Genomic DNA, 15580 nt, shown 5'->3' on the forward strand with positions numbered 1-15580 from the left:
GTCCTGAGGGTCTGTGCTTCTCCCTGAAATCCCTTTCTCACAATTGCTGCAGAGGCGTCTTCTGAATTCTGACCTAACCCTGGCCCCAGAGTTGCTGAATATTATTCATCCCAGTGATCAGCAAAGGACGAAGGACTTGTTCTGAATACATAAGCCACACAGTTTTGATATGCTTCCAGATTTCTCACACCTCTTGGTCCCACGATGGCAGGCTGGAGATATTTTCTGGGAGCATTCCAGCACTTGGCAAGACTGAAGATGAATGAGGATGGGGAAATTGGCCAAACTCTTTCAGAGCACAAAGTAGTATGTTACTTATCACAGTAGATGCTTTGTCTAAGTCCAATAACACAGTGCATTGAAGACAAACTGGCAACCCTTATCTTCCCAGTGTATTTTGAAGTAGCATTTATCTATCTGCCTTTTGTCATTATGTCACACACACACATGAACAAAGTGTCACTGTGGCAAATGGCAAATTGAGCTCTCCAGTTTAAGAAAGTGAGGGCTCCCATCATATACTGCACATTAGGTGACCTGCACTGCTACTGAGGTTCACTGAGCCTGGCCCTCATATGACCCAACATAATTTCTCTGGTCTCTCAAGCCTAAGAAGATTTATACAATTGCCAAGCACTTTCATAAACTTTCTACAAAAGTCACCATTACTTAACTCTATTTTAGTTTGTATCTTAAAGCATGGAAGCCTGCACGAGGAAAATACAACTTTCTGCTAAGCTATGAGGCTGTCTGAAGGATTACTATCAAACGTGATTATTCCAAAATCCAACTTAGCAGAAGTGTACGACATCCACTCGTACTACAAGATCTGTCTGCAGGAACTCCACTCCAGCTACAAAAGCACAGCAAGGGACTGCAGTGACAGCCGCAAGCTGCCAGAGCTTGACACCATTGCGGGGACAGGAACGGAGAACTAAAGCACTACTTCACTACAGGACTGCGAGCTGCAGATGTGTAAAGAGGAAGAGCCTGCAGGAATGAAACCACTGTCGCTGTGTCTCCACAGCTGCTGTTAAATGAACTCGCAGGATTACACTTCATCAGCTGGTCAGGATGTACATGAGCTGAAGCCACCACGACGCCTTCCTATTTGTTTTGGATAGCCCTAATATTAACCCTAACGAGCTAAACCAGTATAACAATTAACCCAACCAATCACTCAATTAAATGTTCCCATACCCAGTCACATACATAATGAGAATTCATAAGCTCCATCTTCCTTTCCAAAAAGGCATGGAATTCCAGCACATTTACTCCCCGGTGGGGCGGGAGGATTTACTGCTCAGGTCCAGCCTGTGTCAGCTCCACACGGCCGATGCAGACTTTTCAGGAGGAAGGATCTGCAGATGGGGGAAGAGCCTCAGAAACCTCTTTCTTGTTCTCTCCCTACTCCATTCTCCCTGCTCAGGTCAAATTCCAAGTTATGAGGCTGAGCAACAAAGCAGGAATCTCCTGTTACTTTGTCCTGGCTCTGGATTATTTTAACAGCTTTCTATAGGGGTCCTCCTATACCAGGATGCATCATTACTCTGCCCGCACTTATTCCTGATGTACAGCAATTCCCCTCAGATCTGCACTTTTCTTGTGGAAATAGCTGCATGAAAGATTGGTCATCAAAGAGCTCCAGGTTCTCACCTGTATCACTACCTTAATTAAAAGGCCTGTAAGCTCTGAAGTGGAATTAACTTAGTATCTCCTGTGTTCATTGCCAAAGAACAGAAGCAGCAAGCTAATTCCTTTGCTTTCTTTTTAACCCAACCCTGAGCTTCACTGACATCAGACTTCTTAGGTCTCTTCTCCGCTGCTGCTTCACTTCTAAGCAGGTTTGTGGGAGCTCATGACCTGCCTTTGAAAGCCCTCCTCCAGGCCACGCTGGAACTCCTCAGCAATGCTCACCATGGGCTATTTCATTCATCCTCCTGAGCCTTGCTGTGCTGTATTCACACCTAGCACTCTCCCTGGCTCCGCTCTGCTTATGGATCTGTTCCAGCTCAGGCTTGCTTCAGAATAGTTGGGAACTTGGTTTTACGTTCTTTTCTCTCTAAGAACATGCTAATGTGGCATTCCCAGCAGGGGACGTTTTTCTATTTACAAAAGTCTTCAAAGTGAATAAGCAAAAATCTTGACGATGGAAGTACTTGCTCAGGAGCACTAACTCTTCCCATCATTAGTCTACGAAAAATAGATGCCCACAGGAAAAACATGGGTTACCACTTATTTCTATTTTACCATGCACAAACCTCATCTGGCTCACAGCCAAAGCAATAATAAGTATCTTTGCAGGATCTTTACCAAGAGCAAAGCTTGGCAGTAGGTTTTTCTCTCCTTTAATCTCTTTTGGTACATTTAAACTCCTGGTGTTTTTTGTTCTGAAGGAGAAATGCTTGAGAGGGTTGACTGAATGAACTCTGAAATTCACACTTTGGCAAATTGGACTGATTTCCTAAATCCATAATTACAACATTCCTCAGAGATATGCATTCTTTCAGAGCAAACAAGGGAAGATTAGTTTCCTGTTTCTTCCCATTTACATGACTTCTCCGTCAAGAGGAACTTTTTTTGTTTCTAAACAATCCTCTGTTTATGTGGTTCTCTTCTTGGCAGGGAACTGGTGAACTAATCTCGCCTAAAGGTATAATACAGCCAAACTATCAGTTGCAAATAGCCCGATCATCTTTGTACAAGGCAGCTGATTTGCACAGGCCTTTAGAATCCAATATCTATCTGTGGAAGCACTCGGACAGGTACCGTTTGATTACAGGGTTTTTAAATAATCTGGGATGATTATTGAATGACCGGATAGTTTTACTGCTGACTGGATAAGAACATAAGAGTGGATCTGTGCATGTGTGTGAATATGTACAAGGCTTAAGACTTTAGTAAAACTGGGCAAATGTAGCCCCCTACATCTGCACGTCCCCAAACACGCAGAAACTACCACAGGGCAAGAGTATCGCGTTGTCTCATGCCACAGAGCTGCAAACAGGAGTGGTCCCCCACTCGCAAACAGAATACGTGCAGAGCCCTGTTGATGACCTATTTGCTTCCCACTTTTAAAAAAGCAGTGAACACATCCTCTCCTTCTGTGCTAGCAGGCAAGCTCCGTGTCCCACCCTCCTCTTTGCCTTTCCCTATTTCTGCTGGAGAGGCCAGCAGTGCTCTTGATAGGGTTCCCTTTGTCTTAGAGCAAAAGCAACACGAGGATTTGCTTGTTTTAAGTGAGGCTGTCCCCATTTTTACTTTGTGGTATACAATCCTATAGCTGATGCAGTTTGGAGTCTGCAACAGGCATCCTGGAAACTACTGTATTACTCTTGATGTAACTTTTAAGGAGCTTGGATGTCCCACATGTTCTTATAAAGTTTTGGATGATAGTCCTTCCTACATTGTTTCCTACTCCTAAGATGCTTCTCCCGTTTGGCTGAATTAAACATACCACCAGGGCACATCAGTTCAGTCTAACCGCTTGCTGATGCTCTTAACTCTTTAATCTAATACTGACCTCTCAACCTACAGCCATAAGCCAATTAGCCTCTTTTTTATACCATACCAAATCTCTTTCTGATGAAGTTGTGCTTTCAAATGAATGCATGCTAGTGACAGAAATGTAATTATACTGCTTAGCAGCAAGCTAGCCCTGTCTGGCTGCAGGAGGTTTAAGGTCAGAAAGCATCTCTAACGTACTAAAACAATTTAAAGGAGGTGTTTTTCCCCAGTGTGCTCTCTCCAGTCTCCTTTCTTCACTCTCCAGTACTTAATATGTCTGCACATAAAGGCTATTTGGCCACAACTTTTAAAACTGAGGTCCTGAGCTTTCAAAGGAATTACTTGCCAATACCTCACTGAAGCAGAAGACAGAGACCCAGCTCCCATAAGCTTCTGCTGAATTCCCAGAGCTTGGCCCTGTAGATCCACGCTTAAGTAAATGTGAGCTGATTTTCCAAAGTTATTGAGCAAACACATCTTCCATCACTCCAGAGAAATTTTTGGCTGATTTTTAAAAATGTATTTGACATATTTGACAATTTGGTAGATAGTACAGAAAACAATGGCAGTTTTTCTTAGCTTCTTTGTACCTACTGTAAAATTCCACCAGAATTCATTAGTATGTTTCTGCTTAACCACAATTTATTTATCTAGAAATGGATGGATTTGTTATAAATAAAACTACCGTAATTATCATTAGGCACACCACTCCTCCACATCTTACAGAAAATAATCCTCTGTAAGCCATGCAGAAAGTACATGGAGGTATTTACATTTAACTGTATATATCATCCTTTGACAGACTTTTCTGTAGATAGTAAGGCATGGAACACACTGCATGTTTGGCTGTTCCCATGTATTTCTCCCACAACAGCTGTGGGTTTGTTAAATGAGAAGTTCCCATTTCTTTTAGGCCAACAGTGCTAACTTCATTAGTACAGATGCATATTTTACTGCTCTCTATCCAGAAAGCAGAACGTAACTGAAGAATTACGTTATGCTTTTCCTGAGACAGTCACAGATGTGCCTGTTTTCTGCATCAGCCATATCAGTAAGTCCTTTTGCTTTGCAACTCTGTTGTTATTTCAGCTATCAATAAATATATGACACCATTTACAAAATGAATGAAAAATAGAAGGAAATCTATACTTTGCCTGCTACTTTTATTGTCCAGTTTTTCCATGGTTTAATATTCCCGTAGGTACAATATACTTTTACATCACATTGTGGCTATATGTTCTCCCCAGAGACCTCCAACAAGAATAGTAAATCTAAAGAAAAAGGCACAGGGCAAAAGCAGAGGGATTGCCAAAATACTCCCACCACCACTGAATTTCTGGTCAGTCCCTGAACAGGGGACAAAACGCAGGAAGAGGAATGAAAGGAGCAATGGGAGCAACAAGTGGACACTGAGGGAAGAAAGACTGCCAGTTCTCAACTGATATAAAGCAATTCCCTCAATCCTGGCTTCACAAGACAGATACCAGATCTTAAACCTGTCACTGGTCCAGGCCTAAATACCATCTATTTTGCAAAAGGGAAATGGAAAAGAAGAAAAAAAAAAATCTTCTCTTTTTTAAACAGCAGCTGTTAGGAAGCTGTTTGAAGTTGTGGAAAGATAAATGCAATTCTTTTGCAGATAGCTTAACAGGCAAACTGCAGGCAAAATAGAGACAAGGAGTAGCTCCTGCATATTTATATACACACCCATACTCGGAGCTACTCGGGCTCAAGTGGGACAGCTCCTCAGCTCAAGCACTCTGTTGCAGCAACACTAGTAGAACCATGAAAATTCATTTCAGCTGGTGACTCCTCCCTGAGACTTTTAAGGCCAGAAGGAACAAAACCAATCACCCACTGGTTCTAATTTCCTGCTAAAAAAGAGGCCATAAATACTAGCAAGGGACTCCACACAATGGCTGGTTAAACTAGTTTTGGTTTCTACCTTCCAGGAAAACAGCCAGTCTAGATTTGACATCTGAGTGATGAAATCCATTTTATCCCTGAATAAACAGTTCGCTCAAACACAGAGCGAAAGATAATTTGGCATGCAGACTTATACCTAAAGACATGTCATTTATTAATCACCTCCTGAATATCATTCCCATTTGCATTGCACAGACTGCCTAATTCCCTACAGATATTAAGTTCCTTACACTATAGGGATGTTGCTGTACTCAAAACAATCCTGAGTCAATTTAAAGTTTGCCTAAACTCAGGAGTCCTAGGGAAGGACACTAGATGTGGATATTTGTAAAGTGGCCTTTTTGACCTCTTGTCCTTATTAAAGATTCCCCAGAGCAGGATTACTGGCCAGGTGTTCTGGCCACAAAAACTTTAAAAAAAATAATTGCATTCTGCCCTTTAAATTCCCCTTAAAAATTACCTCCTTGAGCATAACGGCTATTACATTTTATTCCAGAGGTAGTTACATTTTAATTGAGGTCAAAATGGTCCTGTACAGAAAGAGTGCATTAGGATCTTGGCATCAGTCACTGAGGATGTTTGCCATTTAGAAATTAATTGCTTAAATAAATGAGATTACATCGACTCCTTGATGTAGTGTAAGATAATTTACACCTATTAAGGACCAGGAATTGTCAAAGTTTTTCAAATGTATTACACATAAAGGAGGGCACTTTACTTTTATGCCTTCTGTTTGGGCAGATTTCTGAATATTATCTGAATGTTATCTGTAAAGTAGCATAACAAACGTAGAATTTTAGTGGAACTAGAGTTACACATTTGCTACGAATTACTAGCATCTCACCCCTGGTCACCCAGAGAATGAGCTGGCACAGTGTTTGATTTTCATGGTCAGAAATTTTAAAATAAATACGTTATCTCATTGTCACAGCTGGAGAAGGAGAGGAGATTAGCTGCAGCCTCTCCCAGTGCTGAACATGGCGAACAGCTGGCTCCAGGGTTCGTCTACTTCATTCTCATGCAAGACCAGAGCAGACTGAATAGCTGCAAAACAGGGGCCTGAAAAAAACAAGGGCCACTTTTCTAGGTGTTGTATCCCTGTACCCTTCTCTCAAGTCACACCTGCCAAAACGAAGGACACAGTGGTTCCAACCATTAGCTGGCAAAAGGGCTGGCTGATGAGCCACAGCTCACGATGAGTGCCCAAAGAACAGGTTACAACTTTTCAAACACCAGCGCTTTTTCTGAGCATTAGTTTTGGAAGGGTTTAAGAATTTTACATTTGAGAAACTAAGGGACAGTTTCCCCTGTGCAAACACTAGCAACAAAAGGCCCTTTGGCTCAAGGTCAGTAAAAGTGGAAGTACTATTTCTACCACTTCACTGTCCCAGACACCTTGCAAAACAGGTGATCATAACACTGACAGTCCTAAATAAACTAATTGGTTTTAACCCTGCCCAACACTGATTCTAGTTATTGCCCCAAACAAAGAGCTATGTTGCTGTGCACCGTCACCCTGTTCTGCTCCACGGGAGAAGGAATTTCACAGCAGGAAGTCCAAATAAACACACGTATACTTCTTGGGTCAAAGTACCCTGAGATAACATTTTAAACTGTACCAACTGGTTAGCTCTGCTGCAGTCAAAGTATTCCCTGCAAAAATACTCTGGACATTAGAATCATCAAGCAAGTGTGTGCCTTCTGGGCTCTAGCTGTTCAGAAATACCCATAATATTCTGTCATTCCCTCTGCACAACTACCCCAGCCTTTCCTCGTCAAGCTGAGACTGTCTCCTGTGGGTGGCATCAGGGCCTCAGAGCTTCCTGGGCAGCTCTCTCCTCGCATAGACGGGCACAGCTCCCATGCGGAACGGACCAGACCTGAAGGGGTGTGGGTGACTCCGCACAAAATGGGTGCTTTGGCACTAATCAATCAAGCTGAGTCTAGAAGGGCACAATTGCAAGATCACCCCCAAAACATCAGTGAGAACACTGCACACTAAAAGCGGCGCAGCAAAATACCAGTCCCTCCTATTCCCAAGCCCTCTGTTAAACCAGGAGAATTTCAGGTCGCCAAAGCACAGGTGTCTGGTGCTATCTGAGATGTCCTCGGGCTCCAGCTGCCACCCGCGAAGGAAGTGCTCCCCAGTAAGTCCCATGTCATATTGCCAACCTCATGCAAGTATCTCAGATACTATCTGACATCTAAAGCACTGGTAGAGGTGACATTTGCTTCCCTACTATGCTCCTCATAGGTATTATTGTTCTATGTGTCTTCACTTTTTGAAAGCTTGGCAGATGACTGAAAAATGCCTTCCATGCTTTTTAGTCTCAAAGTGATTTTGTCCTGCAGAATTTCCAGGGAAACATTAGCATTCAATAAGCCTCTCTTGCTGCTGGCCAAGTGCTCTCTGCAGTCGCCGGCAGGGTGACCCTTCCTGAACACATCTGATCAGTGTCATATATCGGCTGTTCTGTGGTTGCTCTACCCAATTCTACCATCTTTATGCAGCTAATTAAAGCTATGAAAAATATGAAGCATGCAAAAATGGAAGCAGAAGGGCACAGAGCAAAGCAGACAATTGGCTCACGCCCTGCATCTTTTTTTCCTGCCTATCTACCATCAATATCCTACGCACCTTCCCCTCTGCTTGTGAAGACAGGCACTCTCCTGCGTGTTTCCATGCAGCTCAGAATCAGTTAGGCAAGCATGAATAGCAATGCAGCTGGCACTGTGCAAGAAGAGTACTCTTCCCCTCCCTCTGCCCTCCAGGTATCTCTGCTTGGAGAAGATGATACAAACGGTAGCTCTCCTCCTGGGCTAACCAGGCTTGCCAACAGGCAGTTGTGATGAGGGCAGTTTCCCTAGGGTATGAAGACATTTTGATCCCTTTGCTTTCCCTCCTGCCTCCTCTGCCTGCCTACGGCTGCCATCCCTGCCCGTGCGGCCACAGCCTGGACAGCAGATCAGCAGCGCGGGCGCTGGCAGGTGGAGGGGGCAAAACCAGTTTGCTACAGGGCTGGAAACAGGTTCTGTTGGCCCCACAATTAACTACCGAGTTTCTGCCTTTTGTAGGAGCAGTCAGGATCACACCTTTGATTCATCCCACAGGGCAGGAGCAGGAAAATTCTGTACTTGTGCTGCTCAGGGCAAACAAAAAGAAATACCAGCCCAGAAATGTCTGTCACCCACCACACCGAACATGACACGGCCAGCACCACTGAACAAGGAGAGACACCACTTTCACCAGGGCTCTTGATATCTATATAATTTAAGCCTTTTGTTACGGCTGCAGCACAGAATTAAACAAAAATGTGTTTTAAACCCTTGAAGACTTTTAACCTCTTTGGACTTAAAATTGAAAAAATTATCCAAAAATTCTGACTGAGAGTTTGCCGTTGTGGAGTCTTTTAGGAGTTTTGGTTCCCATTCCCCCAGGTGACCCAGAGGTCACACTGCATCCCATCCTCTGCTTCCTACCCAGTGCAATGTGTCTTTAACACTGCATCACCAGGCAGAGCTTGGGAGATACAAATTGTCTGTGAGCCTGAACTAAACATACGAATGGGACATACATTCAACACAAACATGTTGACATACATGTCAACACAAACGACAACTCTCTCCAGCTCCACAAGGAGCCTAATGGATTTTTTTGACAAAACATGTCAGGTCACAGGTGAAGCTCTGAGTGGAAAGTTGAACCTTTCCCTCATGTAAAGCCCAATCTTTCAAAAACAATAAAGTCCCAGACAACCTTAGGTTTTGCACTGAAAAACAAAACTTGTTCAGAGATTCCTCCTTTGTAACTTTTCTTTTGTTCAGTGCAGCCACGCTGCCAGCAGTGTGAAGCAGAAGCCTACCTGCACATGCGATTATTTTGTTTTCCTCCAGATGCATAGGTACAGATTCTGATCGCTTTAAAGTGATGCCAAAGACAGTAATCTCTGATGGCACTAAGAGTCAGGACTGATAACAGGCAAGTTTAAGCACTACTCGTGTGATAATTACATAGTTGTCAAAAATATATAAGTTGGCAGCACGCAGAAAATACAAAGTTTGGAATACTTTGGGAAAGCAAAGACGACCTTCTGCCATAGTCCTTCATGCAGTTGAGCTCTGTGTAGTTCTCTAGGGAGCTGTCTTACCAGGCACCAAACAAGCACTTTTCAGAAAGCAGTTATTCCCAAGCCTCTTGTCTCCACAAGTGATTGACACAATCTGCAATCATGCAAGTTAACTGGGAGGTTTTTCCCACCATCCACCATAGCATGAACAGAAACCCCTTCACTGCATACACCAAAGTACATCCAGAAGTTGTGACGAAGATGTCTGCTACAGTTTCATGGCTAATCCCATCTCAGGTCTTGATCCAGCAAGGCACCAGCACTTGTGCTGGCCTTTAAGCTTGTGAGAATCAAAGGGAACCCTGAAAAGTTCTTTCACTGGATAAGATCACTGAGATCAAGAGGCAAGACCCCTTCCTTTCCTCACAGAGTCTGGCCTCTCGCATGGGTATGATAAACGACACACAGAAGTTGAATATTCACCACCGAAAACACTCAGTAGGTTTAACAGTTGCCATGAAGCGCTGCTGGGCATTTTATCAATGATCTCTGTCTTAAAAAACACATCCTCATGCCTTTTGAATTGTTCTTTTTCCTGCTGACCCATGAAAGAGAGAAGAAAGATCTCATGTTTAAAATTCAGTCACTTCGCTGGTGTGTACAGACAGCGCCTAAGATCTCAAATGCATGAGATTAACTGGCCTGCTACCACTCAGAGGCCCATACCGACCATTCAAATGGATTTTCAAAGGAAGACTCTAGCCGATGGTCAGAAATCCTTACTGGCTGCAGAATTCAAACTGAGAGGAGTTATAGAAAGGGAGCAAACACTCACCATGAGGTTGCAATTCCACAGGGATATCATGGACACATAAATAATCACTAATGGTTCACCACCATGGAATTTCTTGGTATTTCATTGTCACATATGTATTTATTGTAGTATCGGGCCAAAACATGGTTGCCTGAACTCCCCTGTTTATACACCAAGGAAAAAGAATACTGCTACCCTTTTTCCTGTGTTATTAAAATTACCTGTGTCCTAGAGCACAAGACATAGAAGTCACACTATCTAACAGTCACCTAATAAACTTGTTGAAAATGATCAGAGTGGAGCATGCAGAGGGAATCTAACATTTGTCCCGATTTACTCACACACCTTGTTAGCTGCCTGAAGAGAACTCTCTTTTCGCCCCCTCCTTGTAATTAATCAACATAACTATTTGTAGTGTTCACTTACAAATAAATGCATGAAAGTAAAAGAATGTACTTGATAATCTTATCTAAATGCTCCAGCCAAACTAGAGCATTTTTAATGACATAACAGGAATTAAAATATAAATTTAAAATATAAATTTTCTTCCTTGCTCTTCCCTGCATGTACCATTTTGCTATATGCTTACAAAGTTATGAGAAACTGCAAAATTGTAACAGTAGGACTACAATATCCAGAGCTGGATATTCTGAACGTCTTAAAATAGTCTCCAAGCAAATAACCCTGAGAAAATGGGAGAGGGAAATCCATACTCACCTGAACGTGATCTGTCCAATTCTCCTGAGTCATGGTTTTCTGAAAGACAAAATTACTTCTGAGCCATCTTAGAAAAAGGGAGAATGCTACATAGAGCAAGCTGAAATTTAACACACCATCTTACACACTGGCGTCAACTGTGATTGAGGAATGCATTCTGGAGCACACGGGAAACCTCTGCTTCTCATATGTCACCAGCCGGGGCATGGCAGAAAAACACAGCTTAGATGAAGTAATTCAGACAACTGTTACACTACAGCACATAAGACAAAAAAATTCATATGCAATCAAAGTACACAGGCAATGGCAGGCTCTTACCCAGCAGTAGCCTGAACTCTCGTTATTACCCGGAGCTGGGTCCTGGGCTCATTTGCAGAAAACTAATCACCGTAACAACAGTCTGCAAAGTATTGTTATGCAGCATTTCTGAATGCCTCAAAGCTCACATGGTGCTCTTGCAAGGACAGAGACATCGCTGAGCAAAGCTGAAACAGGCCATGGTCTGGTGGAATGTATGGATCATTGCTGTTGCCTTTACCTCAGATTTGCAATATGTCCATAGACTGTTCACCTCAACAGCTAGCCCAGCGGAGAGCCATCCCCATAGGCTCTGGTAAAGGAAGGGATCTCAGGGATCATCTGCAAGGCTAAGCCTTCAGAATATAAAAATACAAACTTTTCTCAACAGCCAAGTCATGAAAAATCCTCTGGAATCACGAGGTCTGGGCGAGGAAACTGCTAAGTTAATATCCCCGTTCCAATGTAGTTCAGAGCCAGCCTTGGGGAGAAACTCGGGATGGGACCTACTCTCCACTCTGCCAAGAACACAGGCTGCATGAGATGGACCAGCCACCGAGGCCTGAGCCTCACCCCCACTTCTGGCAGAAGTAACAATGATTACTAGTGCCACTTTTATGGAAAGGTACAAGAGCAAACAGGGAGTAAGAGCCTCAAAGAAAACATCTTTGAGATATACAAGCATGTAATTTAAATACTAGTGAGATAAAGGAGCCATTTAACCAGACCTCATACACAGCTGAGAATGGTAAACAGAGAACACCAAAGAGCTCTCAGAAGAAGGGACTGTGTCCAGAAACAGCTGCCAAATGTACCTTAATGGAAGTAACTGGCCAGCTTGGATATTTTAAATCAAGCAAATACTCCAAAACAAAGGAAGTTGAAGGCCAGAGAGAGCAGACAGATCAAGAATCCATTCCACTGTGCTAAATAAATACACTTGGATAAATGCTTTCTCCTCTCTCACTGCAGATGACCAAGCTCTGTAGAATGATGTCATCCAACATTAAAGCTTTGAGATGCAGGACGTTGAAATGCTCGACCCTCCCCAGGTCTTCCGTCAGTGGATCTGGCAGGCAGCAAAGACAGATCAGAGCCTTCGCTGATGGATCAGGAGGTCTTGGAAGCAGAACTGGCTGTGCCAGAACTGTGTTGTCAGATGACCACCACTCAACCCCATCTTCGTGTTCAAAGTACTGGGGGGTGGGGAGGATCAGAAAAAACGCATGCATCTGCCTTCTTCTGTCAGAACATCAAACGTATCCTCTTTTGAACAAAAGAACAGGCACTTCTGGAGGAGGTGGCTCATTTCCTGAAAACTGGCTCTCTGAAGACTGGCTCAATAGTACCGTAGGAACATCTGAAGAACCTGTTGGGCTCTGTTAAAACTCTGTTAAAAAAGCCTCTTGTATCGACAAGGAGAAAGTCTTCTATGAACTACAGATGAAACACCACTCCATGTTTGGCAAATACAGCTTGATAATTCAAAATTCAAGAAATGGAAACATTTCGCTATCATATTCAGTCTCTTGTGGTCCTTGTCCTTCACAGTCCAATTGATACACCTGGATACAACAAGTGTAAGCTGTTTTTTCCAGAAGAGACAGAACAAAAACCTACTCTCAGCTGGTACAATCTCCAGCAAAGTCTCCAGGCACAGGATAATGATGATAATGCTTCAAGAGAAGCACCAAAACTGCCCGGTTAACAAGAGGAGAAACGTGCTCCCCAACGCAGTGTGCTCAAGAGCATCCAAAGGGCAATGACTTGGCTCAGTACACTCATGAGAGGGGAGGAGAAACCATAGTCAAGTAAATCTGCAGACAGTCAACCTCCAAGCTGCCTCCTAGAAACCTGCTCCGTAGAAAGAATTAATGGCATCTTCTTATTTCTACAAGCCCTCAGTGCCAGGTCAAGTACCAGCGTATTTGGAAAGAGAATTTGGAGGCTGGACAAAAGTAATGTTAGTTCAAAGAGTGGTTCAGGAGCTGAAAGTACTACCATTTTGCTCAGCAGTAACAAGGCTGTTAGCACAAAAATGCTTCTGTGGCAGGTTTGGGCCATACCTACCACAGTCAGGCCACAAGTACAAAAGCAAAGTGCCTACAAAGAACCCACCAACGTGGAATGCCTAAAACGTAGTGTTCTTAAAAAAAACCCAACACACAAACCCCTCAAAAAACAAAAACACAAAAAAACTCTTTAGCCAGTATGCTCCTGCTTATTTGGGATGGCTGAGAGAAACTGAATGTATGGAGAGCACACCCTGACCTACCTACATGTGTCTCAGAACACTGCTGAGGTTGCTGAGGTGAACAAGCATCCAGGTCTGAGCAATCATGACTCCCAGTCATTAGAATATGAATGGACACACAAACTATTCACTCACAGAAAAAACAGGTCCAATGGCAGATCCAATGCATTTCTATACAATAATCATCACAATGAAAACTTGCTCATATACTATCAATACATTTCAATCATATCAATTATGTTATTCAAAATGCAAAATAAACAAAGCCTCATTCACACCCATGCCACACAATACAGAAACGTACCTCAACAAATCTCTTGTAAAAGAGGTAATGCAGAGTTCTCAAGTGCCGCTGATTTATGACATTAGGGCAGAGAGCTAAAAGAAGGAAAAAGACATTTAAGTATACAACATAGCTGAACTTCCTTGAAGTGTTACTGTCTAGACATTACATTTTTCCTTCCCCAATTTCAAACTCGGTATGTGGAAGGCAGGGTGCCATCACACTTGGAACAATGACGGACAGACACACACATTGTCAGCTTATCTAAACCATAAACTCTTATTTACACTTTCAGCCATGATTAGCAATGCTAATCCTCGGTTCTGATATCTCTGGTTCTACCACCCTTGAATGATATGATCCACTTGCTGGTTCAATATGCTTCACAGCCAATGACTTCACACCTTTAATTAGGTAGCATCCTCATACATGCACCACCTCCAGTCTCTAGAGGCTGCATTCTTTTTGATTTAATTGGAACCTGTGCTGTTAATTCATTGAAGCAGTTTTGAACATGTTGCTCAGGATGTAAACTTGTGGCTAAAGTTTAACCGATAAAATATATATCCATGAAAGAGACTCCATATCCATACAAAGAGGGAGGTGACTATTGTTTTGCTGAGCTAGCAAGCAACAGTTGTTGTTATTATTTTTATTACTGTCATCTTCATTAGATATGCCTCATTACAACTGCAAAAAACAAGATCTTCTCATAGCACCTTGTTGTGAAATCCAGTGCAAAGAGAGATAAACGCAGACGATAAAATACATTAACTAGGATTAGCATACGTATCTGTCAGTTCTTGCCAGATGCTTGTATGCATGTACAAGGAAAGATTTAACCAAAGCCTTCATTGGGGTTTCAGTGGCTAAAACCACCTCACTGGTAGTCGGAAGGAGCAGGACCAGCAATCAGAAATGGTAACAGAAAACAGTAAAGTGAAAATTCTCTGCAGCCTCCCTTGAATCAGCGTACACCGGGAGAAACTAGTGTTACCCACTCAAAGGGCCTCGGAGCTTAGCATTCTCCATGCCCCACGCATGGCATGCCCAAGGATTAAAAACTGCGAGAATGAAGAAAGATCTCTGAATACCAGGTGCTGGAATCAGAGGGATATGAATTGATGTACCACTGGATACTGCAGCTTCTCAAAGTCTCTTGAAGCATCACTTCATAACTTGAACATTTCCATCTCAAAAAGAAATGTTTAAAGCTGTTATTTTTAAGTTAATCTTCCGCAGTGTGACAAGATATCTTTGCCCTCAAAGGATCTAAAGAAATTATTGCAATTATCCCGCAGGATATTATCGCAATAAATATGGTGATCTTTCCAATGGATATTATCCCAATATCTGGAGGAAAGATCCTCAACTCATGGAAAGCAACACTCTTCAAGAAGGTAAGATCAACATAAAAATTAGTAATATCACCACCTAACTTAAAGATTTCAAAGCACTTCAGAAAGAAACACGGCATGACTGCTCTAGGTCACCAAAAAGATCCATTGAACGTATTTTTCTTTGAGCTTTTAGAGGAAATATCCAAAGCACAGGACTTGGCAGAACTGAGGGATTTTAAGTGCCCAGCTATCTGTGCTGAAAGTAGGACAGAGGAACACAGATGGACTGGAACATTTTTGAAGGCACTAGTGACATTCTGTATTCTGATGGAGCAAAGGAACTGAGTTTGAAACCAGTTTTCTATATTTTATTAT

The 15580-nt window shown here is 42.7% G+C and overlaps 1 protein-coding gene across 4 annotated transcripts in view; it reads right to left on the minus strand.

Moving 5' to 3' along the window:
- EXD3 (exonuclease 3'-5' domain containing 3) overlaps positions 1-15580 on the minus strand; it is a 234744-nt gene that overhangs the window by 168949 nt on the left and 50215 nt on the right. For all 4 annotated transcript variants that reach the window (XM_009290644.2, XM_009290648.2, XM_009290647.2 and 1 more), the window contains exons 8-9: positions 13887-13960; positions 11032-11070 (exon numbers count right to left, since the gene is read on the minus strand). In XM_009290644.2, coding sequence (XP_009288919.1) covers positions 11032-11070; positions 13887-13960 — 113 coding nt within the window. The remainder of the gene's footprint in view (positions 1-11031; positions 11071-13886; positions 13961-15580) is intronic.

The sequence above is a fragment of the Aptenodytes forsteri genome, unplaced genomic scaffold, assembly GCF_000699145.1.
Source record: "Aptenodytes forsteri isolate BGI_AS27 unplaced genomic scaffold, ASM69914v1 Scaffold494, whole genome shotgun sequence".
Classification (NCBI taxonomy): domain Eukaryota; kingdom Metazoa; phylum Chordata; class Aves; order Sphenisciformes; family Spheniscidae; genus Aptenodytes; species Aptenodytes forsteri.